The 22652-nt window shown below is 37.1% G+C and overlaps 1 protein-coding gene across 1 annotated transcript in view; it reads left to right on the forward strand.

Annotated features, from left to right (window-relative positions):
• COL25A1 (collagen type XXV alpha 1 chain) overlaps nucleotides 1–22652 on the forward strand; it is a 592248-nt gene that overhangs the window by 449082 nt on the left and 120514 nt on the right. Inside the window, exons 11-12 of the mRNA XM_056803096.1 lie at nucleotides 3338–3364; nucleotides 6872–6916. Coding sequence (XP_056659074.1) covers nucleotides 3338–3364; nucleotides 6872–6916 — 72 coding nt within the window. The remainder of the gene's footprint in view (nucleotides 1–3337; nucleotides 3365–6871; nucleotides 6917–22652) is intronic.

Consider the following 22652-nt stretch of genomic DNA (forward strand, 5'->3'; position numbering starts at 1 on the left):
CAATATGACCATTAGAATATGAACTCCTGGAGAGCAGGCATTGGTTTTACCTTTCTTCATATTCCTAGTGTTTAATATAGTTTCCCCAAAGCAACCCATTCAAGCCCACTTTTCCTATTGAATTCAGAGCCTAGGTCATTTTCTATAGAGCATCTGTCCAATGGACTATCCATCCAATTGAATTCTAGATGAGAAAATCTGTATTCTTCATTCACTTCGCTTTTCCAACATCCATGGTTGGTCTTTTGAGTGGCCATAAATCTCTTTGAGAAAACCCTATTATTCCAGGGTTTGATGTGATTAGTATAACTTCATGTGTACAGAGGAGCCTATGATGTACTTCTCTTCCATTGACTTCCATTGACCTCCTCTTTTATACCAGGACTTTACACATGGCCATCCTCCATGACATACCTAAATACCTTTAGTTAGCTTGTGTCTGTTTGTTTTGTGCTTAGCTTAAAACTGATAATCCCCAGATCATTGGCAAAGCTGGTTATGGGGACAGCTCAGTGAAATAAGAGCCAGGTCTAGAGATGTCCTGGGTTCAAGTCTGGCCTCAGACACTTCCTAGCTGGGTGTCCCTTCAGGTCAGTGGTTGCTAACACCCCATCAGTCACTTTTTTGGAAGTCACATCATCATCCATTATCTTTATCCATTTTCTTGGAATTGTCACCTCCTTGAGATATCTTTAAGATCAGCCTCCAAGTGCCTTTAAAATGAAATCATTTTGCACATGTAAAACCCAGTGTAATTGCGCATCAGCTACAGGAGGAGATTGGCAGGAGGGGAGGGAAAGAACATGAATCTTGTAACCATGGGAAAATATTCTAAATTAACTAATTAAATAAAATTTTCAAAAAAAAAAGAAGTTATTTTGTTTTTATTCTTCTGGTCAGGTGCAACTCAGTAAAGTCATAATAAATAATAGTTAACATTTCAGATAACTCTTTATGGTTTGCAAAGCACTTTCCTCAAAACAACATTGTAAGGTACATGGAAGTGATGGTCATCTTTTAAGAAAGAAGGATAAAGGATGAATGCTTAAAGGGAGAACAGAATAAAGTTTGGAATTTCCATGCAGTAATGAAGGGTCAATGTGCAAACATTTGTAGTGGGCTTGGTCAACATTTTTTTTACTTCTTCTGAGCCCTTTGAAACTAGGAAAGGAGAAAGCAAATGAAGGGAGTGACTCAGAAATGCGTATTGTGGATATAGTACTAGCAGAAGTAGTGGGCAAGGAATTCAGTGGCATAGGACACGTTTTAGTGTAATGACTTACAAGGTTGAACATGTAAAAGAAAGGAAGCAAAACCATAACATGATTGGGGAAACAGAGAGAGATCCAGCCATAAGAAGCCATTGCAGACCCAAGACTGTAAAATGAGTTGGAGAAAGAAATAGCTAAATCATTCTAGAATCTTTGCCAAGAAAACCCAAATGAGGTCATGAAGAGTCAGGAAAGACTGAAAAATGCCTGAAAATGTCCCAAAAAAGTAGGTTTTGAAGGAATGCATTTGTGGGAAGGGTGAAAGGTCAACAGATTGTGGTCAGAGAGGAGAATTTCAGAGCTTAAAAACTTGAAGATGATTCTGTTTGGGGTAATGGTGAAATCTGAGATACCTGAGATGTAAGTAAACCATGTGCATGGCTTAAGATGAAGGTCATGAAAGTAAAGGAAGTTGATATAGAGAGAGGCTAAGTATTAGAAGGTTCTTCATGGTAGACTCTAGAATCTCTAATGATGATGATAGAAAAGCAGCCTGTGGGACATGTGCTTGTCATTAAGGAAAGTAGGAGGCCATTCTGGATGTCAGATGAATCTAGTTGTTCCAAAAAATAAGTTATGAGATTGAGCCTAAACTATTTATTTGCTGTTTTCTTTTATTGACCAACTTGTATTCCATGTTGCTCTCTAAGATAGCTTTTGAAGAACAAGATATTCATTTGATCCACTTAAAGTCCTATGACATTTGCAGTTGCAATGATGGGGAAAGGGTTTATCTCCCACCTTCCTAAACAGAGTGGCAAATTTTTGGAAAGGTGGTGGGAAATTCTAAAAAGTTGTATCTTAGAGATCATAGAGAAAGACGCAATTTATCATCTTTTTTTTTTTTGCATTTCCTCCTAAAAAAAAAATCCCAGGAAAAACATCTCCAAGCAGGCTCTTCTCTCTCTAATCAAATTAAGCCAGAACACCATCACTAATTTTATCACTATAATGACTACTAACACATCCCAGAAGTGACATCCTACCAGGGACAAATATCTTCACTCACCTGCCCAAGTGGAGCAATTCCAAGCATTAATAGAGAGATGGTACCTTGTTTCTTTTTCTGGTTCCCTCCATTGCCTTCCACAGCTGTCATTCAACAAGGTATCAACCAATCAGTAAGCATTTATTAAGTGGTTTTCACATGCTGGGCAGTAGGCTGAGCACTGGAGGTTCAAAGAAAGGCAAAAAAAAGGCTCTCTGCTTGAGGAACTTACATTTTAATAGAGAAGAAAATTTGCAGGAAAATAGGTTTCTGTAAGAATCAATAAAATGTAGAAAGAGGAGGTCTGCTAGGTGGCTTGGTGGATTGAGAGCCTGGCAGAGGTCCTGGGTTCAAATATGACCTCATCCATTTCCTAGCTGTGTGACTCAGGGCAAGGCACTTAACCTCAATTGTCTAACCCTTCCTGCTCTTCTGCCTTGGAACCAACACTTAATATGAATTCTAAAAAAGTATCTAATGAATAACTAATAATTCTAATTAGTATCTAATTCTAAGGTAAGGTTAAAAAAAGAATAAAAGGAAGGTAACATTAGAAGAAAAAGCACTAGCAGCTGAGGGGGCTGGGGAAAATCCCTGACAGGGGGAAGGAGGATGGGAAGGGTCAATGGCTAAAATATGCTCCTCTGGTGTTTTTAAAAACCCTTTTCCTTACCAAAATTGTACAGGTATGTTGCAGAAAAAGCATGTAATGTGGGGCCACAGTTGTCTTTTAAACTGAAAAAAATCTTTAGCTGTCTAAGTGAGATTGATACCGTAGATTTGCAGGTACTTGAAGAAACAGATGGACTGAAATAGCAAAGTCTTAAGGAAAAAAAATGGGAGAAATCGGAATCCTACTGTGTGTGCTTAATGCTATTTCAGAAAAGAGAATTCAGAAAAGAGAAGAAAAGATCCATTGTGTATTTTCAACAGAAAGTTTTCCTTTTCCTTGATGCACAAAACATCAGTTGGATTCAGGCCAGCATAAAAAGGTTTATAGAATGGGACAGTTTTAATTGGTCACTTAAGTTTAAATTGGAGATATTATTATGCTAATTGAATTGTTTTCCCTTTTCAGGGACCTCAGGGGCCTCCAGGACAAAAGGTAGAGTATAAACAATAATACTGCGAAAGTAATTATGTTTCTTAGTGCCAAATTGCAACTCAGAGAGGTGAATAGAATTAGCTACTGTAAGTCACATTGGAGCAGTTAATTTAGACTGTCAGGTCTGTTTTCCCCAAATATAACTTCATAATGTGAGACATAAGATTTCTAATTTCCCCCATTATAAGAAATTTAAGCAATCTAAAGCAGTCTGTTTTCGATCTGTCTTCTGAATTTGTAGGTTAAAAGGTTATTATAATTTTCTTATTCGAATAATAGGAAAGCTAGGAAGTCAAGATTAAAAATTGTGAAGAAGAAAAGTCTCAAACTAAATGATTGCAATGCTTCTTGGTCACATGACCCAAACACTGACCACATGAAACAGCAAAAGTAGGTGTTGCTGATAAAAAGTGCTGGGCTGGTTGTACATAGGTGGTTCAGGGCTGCCTCCCTGTTGCCATGGTAACTGGAGAATTCACTTTCCATGGGTCTTTTTGGCATTATTTATGCTCATCAGCATCAAATGTTGCCATTTGATGGAATGAACTAAGAACTTGAAAGATTGCCTCATTAGCCAGTAGCTGGTTCAGCAACCCAGTGAAAGCTGATCGATGGCTCCTTGCCATCCTCTTACATAAATATCATTGAATTCCCAATTTTTTAAAAAAATGATTTTGAAGTATAGAAGATAATGTTACACATCTGTCCAAAAAGTACCCAAGAAAGCTGAAGAGAATCACTGGTAATAGCACAAATAGAAAAGCAATTGTTCTCTATTTTAAGATTTCAGATTGCATCTAGAGATGCAGCCTTTTTGAAAGTACTTGTCATCTTGGCATCTGTCGAAACACTATCTTTCAGACCAAAGTAAAAGCTAATGAGTTGTAGGATAATTCATGTCAGAACACCAGGTCTTTAACGATAATGTCTCTACTAGGCACAGTGTGAAATTGTAAAGCTACCCTAATCCACCCACTGCCGGGACAAAATTACTTCTTCAGTCTTTAGGAAGTCCATTAATAGCACACACAACATTAGCAGTAAAGAGAGGAAGCAACTTTTTACATATCAGTCCTTCAGGAATCTCTAAATTGTTTGGTAGAATTAGTCTCATTTTTAATAAAGTCTTTTTCAATTAAATTAAAATCATCTTAACATCTTACAGCAAATAAGGGGGGGAAATCTGTTTGTTTTCTAGTGCCAGAAAAGAAATGTACCTGATGAATTTAAAACATGTTTAGCTACAGTCTTTGAAGCAATGGGTATTCTGAGAAGGGAAGAGAAAGGGAAATTTTCTGCCACTTACTTATTCTAAGTCCCTTTGGGTGACCTTCAATTTTGATTCTTCAGAGACCATGATGTTCCATTATTTACAGCTATTATAGAGCAGCTGATAGAAAAAAATATGGACTTTAGTGATAAAGAAAAGTATGGGATCTTCAATAGCAGAGTATAATTTCCCAAATGCAATCCATTCTGATCTACTCTTTAATTCTGAACCTGGCTCATTTTCCATCTGTACTTCTTTGACAAGATATGTGTACAGATGGGTTCATTCATTCAACTCTAGGTCAAGCCTTGGCAATGTGTATTCTTTACTCACTTGATTTTTGCTGTTTGGATAGCTAGACCTATCCCTTTGCAGTAATTCAAAGGAAGGGCTCATGGATCTAATAGAGAAGACCCTGCAGTAGGATAATCATCTCAATGCATTTCGAAAAACAAGAATATCTGAAAAATATTGTCATTTAAGGGGAACCCCATTGTCATTTTAACTCTGAATAAGTCTTTCTATGACAATGGCTAACAACTTTGGTGAATATGTACTATATTGCATTTGGTATTAATCATCAAAGAATCATTGAGCAGTTGTAACACAGAGATGTGGTATCAAGGAATCTGAAATGATTTTGACATCTTCATGAGGGGCACCTTGATGGAAGACACACTTCAAGGCTTTATTTTACTTAACTTGTAAAGTTAAAATCAAAATTTTGCACTCTCTATGTTTCTTGATCAATTTTTCCACTATGAAAATGGAGTCTGTTTTAGAGAGTCATCAGTGAAAAATTTGTCTCTTCCTATTCCATGCCTTTGTCAAGGATACCTTTGAGATTTGTATAAAACTGCCCTCCCTATGATTTTATGGAAATGAGAACTATGGTTCAGTAGTGGTTTTCTTGGTAACTATTTATGGTGGTAACATTACCACACAGTTGTTTCCTTTTTTAAAAAAAATTATTCTTTCTAAGCAAATAAGTCTTAGGAAACTGATCCCTGGATGTCTTTAAAATTGTGTTGCTTCTAGCATTGATTTCCTTCTAATGCAGTAAACCCAACCATACTTTTTTCCTTTCTTTTCTTGAGTGCCATTTCCATGTCTTAATATACCACAAAAGTCACCATGTTGTTATATTCAAAATGTATAAATTCCATTGCCATCAATTATGAGAATATACTCAAATGGATCTCTGATCTCATCTGTTCTTGAGTTCCCTCCAGAAATGCAGATTCCAATCCATTCATGCCAGTCCTTTTATATGACTTATCTGTGTTCTCCTTAAAGTTCACCCAATTGTCCTAGAGACCTTCATTCTTTATCAATCTAACAAGAGAAAGAGTAGAGTGTTCTGAATATCCATCTTTCATCCCTCACTTTTGCTTCATCACCAGTCCTTCTTCTCTTTCTTTCATACAATTCTTTCATAATATCTTTAACCTCATTTTTTAGGGTTTCTCATTGGCTCTATATTATAGCCTGCTCACAATCACTATACACCTCTCTCTCTTGCCTTCTTTGTGATCTTAAGTTCTATAGGGACAATAGAGTTCCAGTTCTCTGCTATTGTATTAAAAAATGGGCTTTTGCTCTAATGGGAAGCTTGGGGTCAGTAAAAGTTGCTTTGAATTTTTCTGAAATCAGTCCTGGCTATTCTCTTTTTCCTGGTTCTATCCAACTCTTTGACCATATGTATTGTCTTTCTCTGTTACATATGTTGTTGGAAAGGCTATAAAGGGCATCCCAAAATCTTGGTAGGGATTCTTCATTCTTCATCCATTTGGCTTGGCCTTTCTAAATGAAAAAACAAAAGTTTTTTTTGATTCCTCTTTGTACTGATTCTTTCCCATTAAAGTTTCCCAAGAAATACTAAAAATTGAAATTGATGGCTTTGCTTTTATGCCTCCTTTCCCCCCCTGAATATGAAACTGTTGTATTCATATTTAGCATTTTCTTCTCATTTTTATCTTGATCCTGGGCAAGTCGCTTAACCCCCATTGCCTAGCCCTTACCACTCTTCTACATTGAAACTAATAAACAGCATTGATTCTAAGATGGAATCTTAGAGTTATCTTAGAATCTTAGGGGAAAAAAAAGTTACATCTCTGCTATTGGAAGGCATTGGAACAGGACATTAGGTAGGATATCATATACAAATGGTTAAATTCAACATGAAAGTATTGTATAATTGGAATATCAGCCTAAACTAATTATATTTTTCCTACTAGGGTTCTATTGGAGCACCTGGCACTCCAGGGATGGATGGAAAAATGGTGAGTTCTATAGAATCCCTTTGTTGTCATTCTTTAAAAGTATGCATAAAAAGATGTCATCAAAACTAATTGTGAAAATAACTTGTGTACAGTTATATGTGCCCTTGCGTATTTGTACCTACATATTTGGCCAAATGGGGAAAATGTTTAAAATTATGGGGTGAAACTTTATAAAAGTATAGGAACAGTAAGAAATGTAAAATGTGAAAATTCCTCTGGTTGTAGGTGTTTAATGGGGTTTAGAGAGTTTCCCTACTATTTTATGTAAGGAGTAATGCAAAGTCCTTGGTATAAAGTTAATAGATAATGATTAATCTACCCCCTTTAACACTTGTGGAGATCAGAAAAATGCATCCTAAATGCATCTTCTTGCACAGAAAACATTAGACTCATTCTGCATTTGTTAGGAAGTTTGGTTAATTTTCAATCTGAAAAATAGTAAATATATATATATACATATTTTAAAATAGTAAAACAATCCTTTCCCCTCTTTTCTCTTTGAGGAGTGAAGTTTTAAAAAAGATTATTTTTCTTTTTAAAATTATCTTTAAAATTATTTATAATTTGTTATTTTTTAATATTATTTTTAATATTACTGTGACTTTTGGATACCTATCTTTGATAATATTTTATTTTTTCCTTATTACATGTAAAAACAGTTTTTTAAAACATTAAAAAAAAGCTTTGAGGTCCAAATTCTCTCTCTTCTTCTGACCATCCCTCCCTCATTCCCCAAGATGGCAAGCAATCCAATATAAATTTTTCCACATTAGTTGTTTGTGTAAGAATTCTGAAATGGAAAAAAGTAGAAAAAAGAGAATGAAATATAGTATGTTTCAGTCTTCATTCAGACTCCATCAGTTCTTTCTCTGGAGGTAGAGGGCATTTTTCATCATGGGTCTCTGGGACTATCTTGGATCACTGCATTGCTTTGAACAACTATGTCATTCACAGTTGTTCAACAAGAAATATTGCTGTCCCTGTGTACAATGTTCTTTCTGTAGTTCTGCTCACTTCACTTTGCTTCAGTTCATGTTAAGTCTTTCCAGACTTTTCAGAATTTATCCTGTTTGTCATAAAATTGATTATTTTGAGATATGTTGGTAGGCTCTCCATTTGTTTCCCCAAGTAATAGGTGATTGTTAGTTAAAACCACTCAATTCATATCGTAACCTTACAAAGAGAAATTAGAAAATTACTTTTAGGAATCAAAAAATTGGGACTGAATTTGTGATTTCATTGGTATTAGGAACTGTAAGCATAAGGTAGCTCCCTCTCTCAATGCAGAGCAGCACTTTCTCTGAACTTTAGGGAATTTCCCAGTCCTAACAGATTAAATTCCTTGCCCAAAGACATCCAACCCAGCCAGTATGGGGGAAGAGGTGGAACTCGAACTGAGGTCTTCCTGTTTTTTTAAGCTAACTCTCTGTCACACACACTAGGCTACACTAATTTTATTGAAAAGATGCACAAAACAACTGATAAGAATTCCTCTGTCTCTCCCTCTGCACGTACGTGTATATATGTATGATATGTTGATGCTGGTCAGTTGTTTCATTTTGTGACCCCATTTGGGTTTTCTTGGCAGAGATACTGGAGTGGTTTGCCATTTTCTTCTCAGCTCATTTATAGAGGAGGAAACTGAGGCAGAATCAAGTGACTTTCCCAGAGTCAACTAGTCTGAGGTCATATTTGAACTGAGCTATATGTATATATGTATATATGTATATATGTATGATATATATACATGTATTTACTTATCCAAAGTAGTTAATGTTTCCTCTCTGAAGAGGCTGACAAGGATTTCCTTGAAGGCTTAATATAGCTTTACAGGTTGGAGATCTGTAATCCAGAAAAGGCATTCTCAAGCTGTACGAACTCCAAGTCAGAAGTCTAAATCAATTAGGAGCATCCTCTAAAAAAAAAATCTTACCTGATGCTGTCTCCCTCAGAGCCCATATGCTGGCTCCTTATAATTGCATTATCCCTAACCTGGCCCCTCCTGTCTCTCTCAAGTCTGTGACCCTCTGGCTCATATTAGAGAAGTCCCAGCAGATCACAACAATGTAAAACAGTGCTAAAAATGGGTCATCTTTTCAATCTTGCCTCCCTTTGTCAACTCCCATTCTTATCTACTGAATATCTAAAGAATTTTTAAAAAACTTTCATTGTGGCCAATCACTTAAAATGCTTGATTTTCTTTTGGATAAAATCCATAAAGAAAATTTAATGTCTAATTCATCAGAGATAGGGGAGAAATGTCCCTCTGCTTTATTTTCTTTGGGGTTAAATTTCTGTGGAATGGTGAATTTCTAATTCATGAGGAAGGGGGGGGCTATACTTCAAAATGTCCTTCTGCTTCAGAATATCTTTCTATTTGAACTCAGGGGGTCTTTTTCACAGGATGCTCAATTCTTCAGGTAAAATGAATATTCTCCACCCACACAAGTGGTACATTTTTTTCAAGGCAGTAAAACACCTCACATTACTGGTAGTTAATTAACTGTCTATTCCTCTGTTTTTTTTTTAGTTAGCTTCTATCCTCTCATGGGTCCAGATAAGTATGAAACATTCACTTTATGTGTCAGGGACAAGTAATTGTAGGAGAAAAACTAGCATAGAATTTTTAAAATGTACTATTTATTTCTAAGAAATCTTGATGGAAAAAAAATGTCCTCAAGACAAGCAAAATTTGAATGCAGAACTGCAGAGATCAATGCCAACCTCAATTGGATGGTAGGATCTAACATATAGAATTGGAAGAGACCTTAACAGTCATCTTACCCAACATCTTCATTTTACAGAAGCACAAAGAGGCTAAGTGACTTGCTCAAGGTCACACACATTGTTAGTGCCAGAGCTTCGGATTCAGATCCAAGGGATCTGTAGTTGAAGAACACTACAACATCCCTCGAAACACAAGAGCTTTGTGTATTAAGTTGTGAATTTCTCTCAAATGTAAACATCTCAGGAAGCAGCCCAGAGATTTATAGAAACCTTTAACCTGAAACTGTGCAACTTGAAAACCCCCATGTATGTCCTTATGAAGACTCTATGTGTTTGCTTTTTATAAAGGAAATATGCAATTTCCTTACAGATTCCTGCAAGACAAAGGAATGTGTTGGGTTTTCTTGTCCCAGTCATCAAATTTAAATTGTATTTCAAGGATCAAAGTGGATGTTTTTAATTTGTGGATTTATGTTTTGATTTCCACCAACATTTATGGCATTTTCAAGTGATTTTCCCATATACGTTTCTAGAAATGAGGTCAGTACAACTTAATTGGACTCCAACTTGCTTTTTCCCAAGTCTAGTGACGAATTATAAATATCACCAGATTGAAAGCACTTACTCCCAAACTTTTTATGCTGAAGATTTGTTACCTCGACACAGGATTTAACTTTGTTGACTCCTGCTATGTCATCTCTAGAAAGAGAAAAGTGTGTATGTGCTCCAGCTATAACAAAGGGAGCTTATATCCTAGCGAGAACACTTGTGGAAGTAATGGAATAATCCCATTTGGGGGAGAAGTGTGATATGAATGCAGCCTGCCAGAATAATATGTTTCTCTGAGAAGGTTGCTAAGAATGGTATAAGTGGTCTAACAGACAGCCGATGTCTTGGAAGATAAAACTACCTTGAAAAATATTTCATTTTTGTTATTGTCTGTATTTCCACCGAAATTTGCTGTAAATGAATAGGAACTGGTGTTTCCAAGGAATGGATGGAGTAGACTCTATTTTTGGTGCTTTAGAAAAATATCAAATAAAAATTGGAATAATAATTTTAATATTGATTTTTTTAATCTACAGTTATAGCCAATAGCAATAATAGTAAAAAACCAAAACAACAAAAAACTTCTGCTGAAATAGATTTCTCCAGACATCAGAGTTGAAGCACTTTGGGCATAATTTAGAAATAGATTTGGTATTGACTTTTGTATGTTTTCTAGTGTAAATTATGTTAAAACCATGGACTGGGTTCAGCTAGGTGGCTCAGTGGATTGAGAGCCAGGACCAGAAATGGGAGGTCCTGAATTCAAATATGACCTTAGCTAAGTGACCCTAGCTAAGTCACTTGACCCTCGTTGACTAGTTCTGATCATGCTTCTGCCTTGGAACCAATATACATACGGTTTTGATTCTAAGACAGAAGGTAAGAGTTGTTTTTTTTTGGTTTGTTTTTTAAAGCATGCACAGGTGAATTCCACAAATGTCTATCTCTATGAAGAGCTGTAACTAAAAGGGAGTTATTGACTTTTAGACTTTCTTCTTGGGAGCCTTTTAGTTAATGGGTTTTATCTACCCAACATCTTTGTGAGCTACATCTAGTTACAGTGGATAAAGCTCTGAAACTAGAGTCAGGAAGATCTGAATTCAAATCCAACTTTAAGCATTTTTCTGCTGTATGACCCTGGGCAAGTCATTTAACCCCAGTCTACCTCAGCTTCATCATCTGTAGAATGGGAACAATAACAACCTACCTTTTTAGATTGTTGAGAGGATAAAATAAGATAATATTTATAAAGCTTTTTGAAAAATTTATAGCACTATATAAATGCTAATTCATAAATAGGAGGGAGAGGAGAATTTTAGACATTTATTCTTAGTTTTCTTAGTTAAAATTGAAAGAAATGTTTCTACTGAAACCAGAAATGTGGGTTTAGCAAGGCAAAATGAAGAATTACCAAGAACCTTCTAAAATATTTTTATGTGCCCCAGATAGTGAATTATGAAAATAGACTATCCAAAGATAATCACCAAGCTGAGCTCTCAACTCTGTAATGTTCAATAAAATAGAATGATAAAAGGTCTGAATAAAAAAGAACCTCAAAGAGCATCTAAGTACAATCTGAGCATGAATGAGAATTCAACAAGAGTTCATCCAACTTTTGCTTAAAAACCACAATGAGGAGGAACCCACTACCTTGATAGGCAGCAAAATTCACTTTTTGTATAGTTCTTTTTTAAAATGATATTTTGATGAAATACAGCTTGTATAAAGAAACCAAAATCAAATCTGGCCGCTGACACTTTCTAACTGGGAGACCCTGGGCAAATCACTTATCCCCCATTGGCTAGCCATTCCTGCTCTTCTCTAAGGGTTTAAAAAAAAGAAGGCATCTAGATAGTGCAGTGGTCCTGGAATCAGGAAGAAGTGAGTTCATACTCATTGGCTCTAGATAAGATTCTGCCTCAGTTTCCTCATCTATAAAATGAGAATAATAATAATAGCACCTACTTCTCAGATCAATGGAGATAATCTTTGCAAAGCGCTTAGCATCCTGCTTGGCACATAGGAGGATAAATGCTTCTTTCCTTCCTTTGTTTTCAAGAGATTCAAAGCTAATACATTGAATAACAGAATCAATCAATGAATAAATATTTATTAAGTGTCTCCTATATTACAGGTATTACACTTAGTGCTAGAGATTTTTTTTTAAAAAGCTCAAAAGACTGTCCCTGCCCTCAAAACATAAATCTGCAAATGTAAAATTTCCCCTACAGACCTTGAAATGCAATATAAGTTAGATGATCAGGATAAGAAAACCTTTTTCTTTTTTAAAAAGATATTTTATTTTATCAGTTGTATGTAATAACAAATTTTCACCTAAGTGTTCCCAAGTTATATGATCCAAATTGTCTCCCTCCTTCCCATTCTTCCCCATTCCTGGAGCTGGCAAGCAATTTGATCTGGGTTATCCATGTGTATCACACAAAACATAAGGAAAACCCTTTTCTTGCAGGAATGGAGACGAATATGAAATTCTGCAGGCACACTGGAGGTAGCCAAGTAGAGACTTGGAACTTCCTGTCAGTGCCATTTTAGAAGAAATTCCTACATGGATTGGGAGATCAAAGTAGAGGGCTTCCAAGACCCCTTTCCAGTTCTAAGACCCTTCATGTTCAGCTTGGTTACAACTCTAAATGTTTCCCTACAAACATTAGGCACATGTGAGTCAATTCACCTAGACTGGCCTTCAAGGAATCATTGCATGTCCCATCACTGGACCCAAAGGGAAAGCCTGACGGTCTTGGAAAGACCCCCAGAACTTACTCTGGGATGGCACAGCTGTCAAGACATCCAGGTCAAGTCCACAACGCAAAAAGGCATCTACTTTAGTGGAGGTTTGTTAGTTACATAAGCGATATTAAAAATGGTAAGTCTAGAATTTATGGCTCAAGAGGATTTCTTATAATAATATAAATCTACAAGAAACAGGTTAATTTTATAGTTCAGCTAAGTCAATCCTTTGAAGAAAGGACATCAGAGACAGGGTAGCATGGACAATCATAGCATCTACCTCCTAGGGTTGTTGAAAACCAAATGAGATCATTTTTGGAGAGTACTTTGCGTAATGCCTGGCATAGTATAAGTAGGTGCTTCAGAAATATTTGCTTTCCTCATCACTTCCACAATTTCATGTTGTACACCTGCCCTCTTTGCGGAACCCCTGAAGTATTCTGCATTCTGTACCATACAACAAGGCTCTTGATTGGAAGCAGTTTGATATTGATCACTTTTTTCACAGTATTTATTAGTTTTTGTTTCCAGCTAGACCGTAAACTCCCTAAGGAAAAGAACCATATGTTTCTCTTTCCTCAAATTTATTTCTCTTTTCCTGTATTTGAATGTGTCATCCTCCTCTTCTGAATTTTACCTATAAGTTCACATTTTAAAATCTGAATTCAACTAATGATAGCACAATGACCCTCATGGGTGCTTAATAAACAAAGACTTTCTTTTAAAAAAAAACTACTTAATTTTTTATTTGTTACATTAAATTCCCTGGTGTCTCCCACCCTCCTTCTTCTCCTCATACTGGAGAAGGCATCATTTAACCAAAACATATATGTATATAGAAAACTATATCATGCTTGTTTCTATTTATTGGTTCTTTCTCTGAAGGTGGACACATACAAGTCTTTCTTCAAATAATATTTCTGTTGCTGTATATAACATTGTCTTGGTTCTTCTTGTTTCACTCTTCATAATTCCATGCAGGCCTTTTCACGTTTTTCTAATGTTAACCTGCTTACCATTTCTTGTGTTGCCATAGTATTCTACTGCAATCATGTGCCACAACTCACTCAGCCATTCCCCAATTCATGGGCACAGCCTCAATTTCCATTTCTTAGCCCTTTCTACATTACAGCCCTACAAAGAAATAGCATTATTATTGTTCCCATTTTTATAGATGAGGAGCTGAGTTTCAGAGGGGATGAATTAACTTGCCCAGTTTGGGCAAGAGTATGGTAGAGTAAAGAGCTGAATCCAGCTTCTGTGACACAGAATCTTCCAGTGACCCCAGTTTGGCTCTTGTCCAGAATCCCACAACCAATAAATATCTAAGTCAATTCTTGGTGACTCAGTTGGTGGAGAGCCAGACTGGGAGGTCCTGGGTTCAAATCAGACACTTCCTACCTGTGTGACCTCAGACAAGCCACTTTGCCCCTGTTACTTTACCCTTGCTTCTCTTCTGCTGTGGAATTGACACTTAATATTGATTCTAAAACAGAAGGTAAGGGTTTTTAAAATAAAGAAAAAAAAAAACTTGAACCTCAGGGTCTTCTTACTCAAGTCCAGTTCTTCCTCTGATACAGCGTGCTTGATTTTTGTCAGTTTGAGTCATTAGTATTGAAAGCTTATTTTAAACTGTCCAATTAGTAACTCCTCTGGCATGGATATCCCAGTTCAGCTCCAACTTGGACCATGTGTCAATTTCCTGCGAATTTTTATTTAGATTGCCAATGTGACCGAAAGCACTAATGATGAGATGAGGCTGGAGCTGGTTTTGTAATTTCATTTTCAGAAAGAAACTTATTTGTCAAGTGAAGATAAAGCTACCCTGTAGGGCTACTTGTTCTGTGATGCAGAAAGGAGCTTAATTGCTGAGACTATGTACTTTCTACCTTTCCTAATCAGCTCTTTTAAAAGCATAACAACAACAACAAGAGATGAAGAAAGACTCTTGTAGGGCGAGTTTTCTTATTAAGCAATTAGCAGGAGGAAATTAACTTTGCATATTGACTTTTATATTTGAAGTCTTTAGAGAAAAAGAATAAAATTTAAAATGATATTTTGGGAGGAAGAGGTAGGTGGTAGAGTGCCAGGTTTGGAATCAAGAAAACTTGATTTCAAGACACTTGCTAGTTTTAGATGATCCCACACAAGTCTGTTGACCTGAGTTTCCTCATCTGTAAAATGGGGATAATAATAGCACCCACTTTCCAGAATTGTGGTGACAATCAAATGAGATGAACAATAATTAAGTGCTTAGCATAGCGCCATCTTCCTGCAGAAGACAGGAAGGGAAAACCCTGAACCATCCCCAGCTAAGTTCTTGGCAAGCTTCTTGGGCCCTAGTTACGACCTTCTTCTGAGTTGCTCATGTATCACCCAAATCCTGGAAAGAGTTGGACTGACTTGAAGGCAGTATATTAGATCTGTATATTAGTGCCTGTCCCACAACTAAACTGTTCTACTCCCTGCTTGTGCCTAAAATATGAATTCTACTGCTTATGCTCATAGGAAAGCAGACTCAATAATAGAGTAAGATAAGGTAGGAAATGGAGATTTGGGTGGACTTAGGTGAAGAGAGTACTAATTTTTCATTCTCTACAATTTTGCTTTGAAAATTGTGGCTTTCTTCTCCTCTGTGAAGGCTTTCATGAGCTGAGCATCACTATGTTCTTTCTTTGGCTTATATGGGAAAGAGAGGAAGAGAAAGAGTTCCCTAAGATAACTGGCCAAGAAGTAGACAAATGAAAGAAAAATTAAAATGGAAAATAAAAATGGAAGGTCTAAAGAAAATGTGTGTGTGTAAGAGGCTGCCTGTGGCAAAATTACCTGAGCTGTAAACTGAGGAGGAGAAAGAAGAGTTGGTGCAGGGACAAAACCAACACCAAGTATCCTTCAGGGAAAAGAAAGGAAGTGTTTGGGAAAAGATGTTGAGTCAGACACTTCCTTGAGTCTGTGACAACTTAATTATTGTCCAAAGTGTGTGTGTTGTGGGATGGGGAGGGGGAATAAGAAATTAATTGGACTGTAGGAATATTGGGGGGAAATAAATAGTATACAAACTGGTCTAGGTATTTGGAGATTGCTTAAATTAGGACCATAAAATTCAGTTGGCAATATACCTGAAATAGATGACTACCAAAATGGCAAATGCCCAGATTAACAGAACCAGAACAGAATCAGAAAAAACCAATGAACAAGACAGAAATGAACTCCAAAAAAACCAAAGACCAAAAGAACAAACCCTGAAATCAGATAGAGTTATTACTAAGACACATCTTAATTCCCCCCAACTTTTCTCTGAAGCAAGGACCCATTTCCCCAGAACACAGACTGCTTCATGCTTCTCTAAGGACTAGGAAACACCTAAAGATGATTATTAACATCATTTTTTGCTCTAGGCTGAGCTTTAGAGCATTTGGTGAAACTGTTGTACCTGATACAATAGTGCTTAAACCTTTGGCAAACTGCCTGGTTCTAATAGTCTAGGGTCAGATTCCCAAGCCCTCTATCGTGACATGTGCATGCTAAGAACAATTATTATTGCAAATACACTTAACAGGCTTGACTGTGCCCTTCCAATTCAGTCACTAGCAATATGCTCTAAATACAGAGAAGGGAAAGACTACCATGCTGTCTGTCTCCTCTTGTGTTTTCATATCCAGATAGACAGCCTACATAAATTACAACCAGTACAAAAATGGGGATGGGGGGCTACCATGTTGGAAGGGCAGCCATGCCTCAGTTTATAGTGTAAGAGCTGATTTTCTGGATCAGCTCTTCTAAGACGTTACTGATTGGAGCAATTAGATAGCTTAGTGGATACAGAGCCAGATATGGAGATGGGAGGTCCTAGGTTTACACTTCCTAGTTGTATGACCCTGAGCAAGTCATTTAACACCAATTACCTAACCCTTACCTTCTGCGTTGGAACTGATACTTGGTATTAATTCTAAGACAGCAGGCAAAGGTTTTAAAAAAAAGTGTTACCAATTTTCCCAGATTCTCCCTCTTCCAGTGCTGAACCCAGAGATGCTTCTAAAAATTCCAGATTTTTAGGACATCCCCCATGGCAATAACAGTGAATGGTAGAAGACAGGGCTTTTCCTCTTTTCCTTTCATAAACAAAACAATTGTTTCCTTTCCCCTTCAGAGGTAAGTAACTTGCCTTCCCTGCCTCAGCTTATGATTCATAGATTATTTTTTCCTTGGGAAAATGTACAAAACCTGGGAAAGGAGACATAAATCCTGAGGGATGAGAAAAGAGGAAGAGGGACAGGGATAGGGATGATGGGTTGGCTCCTGTTTAAGAAGTGAAGGGTTATCAGTATAAAGGAGAAAGTCCCAGAAAGGAAAAAAGTTAAGATGTAAAATTATCATATACTAAAAATGTAAATAGACAATTCATTCTTGTTCCCCCATTGCCAGATTGGAAAACAATTGGGATAGAAATTATGGCAACCCATATTGCTGTTAAATGACCTCTTTTCCTGTAGTGCAAAATCCCTGTAAGAGGACCGAGTGCTTTTCAACTTTTTAGCTATTTTTTTCATATTTTTTTTCTTGAAAACCATCACCTGAACTAGCTGAAAAAAGAATAGGGTAATGTTTTACATTAGAGTTCTGAAACATGTTTGGTCAAAAATGAAAGCAGTAAGCCCTTCTTTTTAAAAAGCCAGTCTAAATTATTTTCAGCTTAAATACTCAAATGGTCATTTGGGAGTAATACACTGGGAATAGTATTGGAGTTTAAAGTATAGGAGAGGAAGCACCATCAATCTACCTGCATTTAAGATGTCAGCTGCTGTTTTGCTTCATAACTACCTATAGAATTTCCTCATCATTTGGGAGTTTGAAATGCCATATTTTGGGGGCAGGAGATGATCCAACAAAGCATAAGAACTGTTTTTAGCAACAAAACAATACCCTTTCATCTTGTTTTTTTCCATATGTCGTATGTTTGGCATGGAAATATATATCTAATATACTATTATCTATCTAATATATATAATTAATATATTATCTGTTATATCTACCTAATAGAATTTTATAATATATGAATGAAGATGATTTGTGCAATTTTGGTCAAGCCACTATACTTCTGTGGACCTCAGTTTCCACAGAGAGAGAATATCAGATCTGGGAAGGAACCTTAACAATTATCTAGACCAATTTGATCATTTTTGTGGTTTGTGGATGTGGATGTGTGGTGTGTGTGTGTGTGTGTTTGTGTGTGTGTCTGTTTCTCTTTCCCCACCTTCTGTCTTTCTCATCTATCCTCTCCATATTTCTTCCTGTCTCTGACTCTGGAGAGCTTCCCTCCTACTCCCTCTGCCTATTCTCTGTCTCTGTCTCTGTTTGTCTGTCTCTGTCACTGTCTCTCTCATTTCCTCTCTCTCTCCCCACCTCTCTCCTTAGCTCTTTTTTCCTCTCCTGATCTCTCCCTCTTTCCTCTTTTACTTGTTCTTTTCTTTCCCTGCTTTCCCATCTCTCTCATGTCCTTTTCTTTAGTCATTCCTCCCCACTCCCTTCCTTATTCCCTTTCTTCTTGTCCTTTCCACATGGATTCACTAACCAGCTACAATATCTGTGTCATGATATAAAAGAGTATTTGCTTTGGGGAGCTCTGTTCTCCTTCCATATCTAAAATCAGGGGGTTTTCCTTGGTATTTGTGTATTTATGGAGAGCTCTGTGGAAATATCTAAGCAGCTCTTCCCCTTCCTGCTTGAAAATCTCGATAGATAAATCATCATCCAGGTCTGGGGCTTTTCTATTCCACACAACTACCTGTAGTAACTATTCTTTGAAAGTTGGAGCAATGTCTATATTGCTGTGTGCTGGCAGCTGCTCTGTGCCCCATCAGCCCTTATCCTTTTATATAGTTCCCTTGACAATGACAGATTTGCTATCTCTGTTTTTCAGGTCATACATATAGCAAATGCTAGATTGCTTTCAGGGTTGTTCTATTTCGTTCGTATTCCCTTGATTGTAGTCAGCCAAGTGTACATCCTACTGCTACATCAGTGAGATTTTTTCCCTCCTATGGTAAAGCTTCAGACTTTAAGCTGTGTGTTCCTTCATCTGATTCATAGAGAGAAGCATTTTTGTAGGAAGCGTGTTTATATCAGCCTGAGACTGTTATGTTCTTGAACATCACAGAGAAACAGAAGCAGAAAATGAAATGAAGAAAATCAAGCTTGTCCTAATGGCTTCGATTCCAAAGCATTAAGCATCTCCCCTGTGCTGGGTGCTAAAGAAATAAAAATGAAAAGCTATAGCAGTTCCCCCTCTGGACAGTTCTTAGTCACAGTGGCACAGACTTGGAGCTGTGAGGGATCTTAGAGTCTTTTGGTTCCACCTCTTTGGTTTTACAGATAAAGAAACTGATACCCAGAGAGGATGCGACTTGCCATGGTGCAGGCAGCTAGTGAGTGCCTAATAAGAGGATCTGAACTCAGGTCTTCCTAACTCCAACTCTACAACCTTATCCATTATTCAACACTGCTTCTCCTTAGTCAATTAGAGGAAATATGATGTCAATAATTATGATATGGTGTATAACAGGAGAAAGGAAAGGAGAGATTTAATTCAATTTAATAGACAGCCTTTAGTAGAATATGCAAGGAGCAGCTAGGTAGCACAGTGGATAGAGAGCCAGGACTGGAGATGGGAGGAGACCTGAGTTTTCATTTGGCCTCAGATATTCCCTAACCATATGACCCTGGGCAAGTCACTTAATTCTAATTGCAAAGAAGATAAGGGTTTAAAAAAACAGAGGGGAAAGTCCTACGTATACACAAATAGTATAGCAACTTTTTTTGTTGTATCAAAGAATGGCAGAAAGGGAATTTCCATGAATTTAGGCAATGGCTGAATAGAATGAAATAATATTGTACTCTAAAAAATGACAAACATAATGACTTCTGAGAAGGCTGGGAAAATGTATGTGAATTTATAGGGAGGGAAGTGAGCAGAAGCAGGAGACGACCACAGAGGAAGATGAAAATAACATAAAGGAAAATGACTCTGAAAGATTTCAAAACTCTGATCCCTAGGCTGATTGATCTTCACTTCAGAATACTGATGGGAAGGCCTACCTACCTCTTGGTGAAAGTGATAAACAAAAAGCCATAGACTGAAACATGTAATCATAGTATCCAGCCCTAGTCAGACCACACTTGGGCTATTGTGATCCATCTTGGATCCCCATTTTAGAAGGGTCTTTAACCTAGAGCATTGTAGTAGACCATTGCCAGAATGGTGAGGTAACTGTGAGCTGTGCCATATGAAGATTGGGTGAAGAAAAAGGCTGATAAACATCCCAAGAGAGTGGGGATGTGAGGAAGAGTTACACTAGCCTTCTTTGAGAACTTGAAAGTCAGCTATGTGGAAGAAAGATCAGACATGATATGCTTGGCTCCAGAGGACAGAACTAGATTTCAGGAGGTTAATTTTTTTTTTGCTAGATATGAAGGAAAACTTCATAAAAATTAGAGTTGCCTAAAGATTGACTGAGTTAATTCCGTGGGTGGCAGATTTCTTACTACTGGAGATTTTCAAGAACTTAGGGAGGATATAGAGGGGATACTTATTCAGGAATGGGTTGGACAGGATCATGGAAACATGATCTGGATTCCAGACTGTTGATAGGTTTCAGGGGGTCTATGAGGAAAACATTACAGCTTTTTCTCAATATTCTTGGTTTCCTTGGTCATTCCATCTATTTCATGTATTTGAAAGCATTAGTCTGTAGAATCCCTATATTAACAAAGTTTCCTAAGGGGTGCATGACAGAAAATAAGACCAAAATCCATTGCCATAGATATTGGGATTCTGTAAAGTCTACTTCCGTAGTATTCTGTAAGATGGATCAAGGAAGAACAAAGACCCAAAATAGAAAGATTATGAGAACCTAAGCCAGAATAGTGATAACAGGAGGGGACAGGGCTAAGAGAATGACAAGGATTTGGTAATTGCAGAAGATCAGAATTGGAAGAAACATCAGAGGTCATCTAGTCCAACTTATGCCCAGTAAGTTTTCATCCCTGCAGTATAACTTACCATTCTCTGGTCATCCAACATTTGCTCAAGGACCCACTGCCTCCATAGGCAATCCATTCGACTTTGGGGCAGCTCACGTTATCAGGAAGTTTTTCCTAATGCCAAGTCTCAACTCATCTGTTTGCAATTTTCACCCATTTCTCCCTCTTGGACAAAGACAAAGTCAAATGTTTCTTCCATGTGATGGTCCTACAAATACTTGAAGATAACCAGCATACCTTCTGACAACCACAAGCCTTCTCTTGTTCAGGCTAAACATTCCCATTTCAGCGAAATATCCCTATTTCCTTCAAATGATTCTCATATGGCATCATCTCAAGGACCTTTGTTATCCTAGTTATCTCCTCCAGTCATTCTCCAGTCTTACCAATGTCTTCCCTAAAATATGGTTTCTGGAACTGATCTGATGATGGCAGGGTACAGTGGGACAACCACCTCCTTAGCCCTGGGCATCCTACCCCTCTTATACTTGTTTTCTTCATGCCCTTTCACAGTATTGGCTCATACTGAAGCTGCGTCTCACATAATGATATGTCCCATATCATTTCATTAAAATTATTATTTAGCCAAGCCACCCTTATCTTTATTTGTGAATTTAATTTTTGAACTCGTGTGGGACTATACTTATTACTGCTATTTTTCATTTTATTAGAATTGACCCAGTGTTTTTGCTGGTAGAGGTCAGTGCTAACCATTATCCCTGGCAGTGGTGTCCAACTCAAATAGAAACTAATCAATGCTGACATATACCAACTTACAAAATCCATCTATCTTGTATTATATATTTATTTATTTGTTAACATTTCCCATTTGCATTTTAATCTAGTGTAAGCCCCACTTGGCATCCATCTGAGTTAATACCTCTGATCTAATACACTAGATCTACTTTTCCCATCTTTGGGGCATTTGACAATTTCTCATCTATGACTGTATTCAAGTCATTGATAAAAATGCTAAATAGAACCAAGTCAAGGAAAGATCCTGGAGAACTATGCTAATAACCTCCTTCTAAATTGACATTTGACATCTATTGATAGCTCTTTGGGTCCAACCATTGATCTGTTTTAAAACCTCCTCACTATACAATTATCTAGCTCACTTACTGGCACATTTTCCACAAGGAGAGAGTTTTCTCAAATTCTTTGTTCAAATCAAGGGAAACTCTACTTGCATATCAGAAGCACTTTTTACTACCCCCAGTGAAAAGAAGGAAGTTGGCCTAAAAGGCAAACAGATGTTCTGATGGGCTTTGGGGAGTGTTTAAAAATAAAAAGTAGGATTCTTGTGGTTTTTTTGGTCATCCAAAAGCATTGTGGACCAGTGTGTTTCCCTTTTTTATACCTCAAAGAGCCCATGTTCCTTTGAAACTTATAGTTTCAGATTTTCACTACACTGAATGAGGTCACCGTTCTTTTGAAACAGGAAACTTTTCCAAGTTAATAATTCTCAGTTAGGTGGCACAATGAATAGTGCACTGGACTTGGAGCCAGGAAGCTGTGAGCTCAAATCCAGCTTTAGATACTGTGTGATTCTGGGCAAGTCATATAAACTCTATCTGCCTCAGTTTCCTTTGCTGTCAAATTGAGATGATAATAATTTTGTGAATCAAATGGGAGAATATTTTTAATGTGCTTTGCAGTCCTTAAAGCTCTT

This window comes from Monodelphis domestica, chromosome 6 (genome assembly GCF_027887165.1).
Source record: "Monodelphis domestica isolate mMonDom1 chromosome 6, mMonDom1.pri, whole genome shotgun sequence".
Taxonomy (NCBI): domain Eukaryota; kingdom Metazoa; phylum Chordata; class Mammalia; order Didelphimorphia; family Didelphidae; genus Monodelphis; species Monodelphis domestica.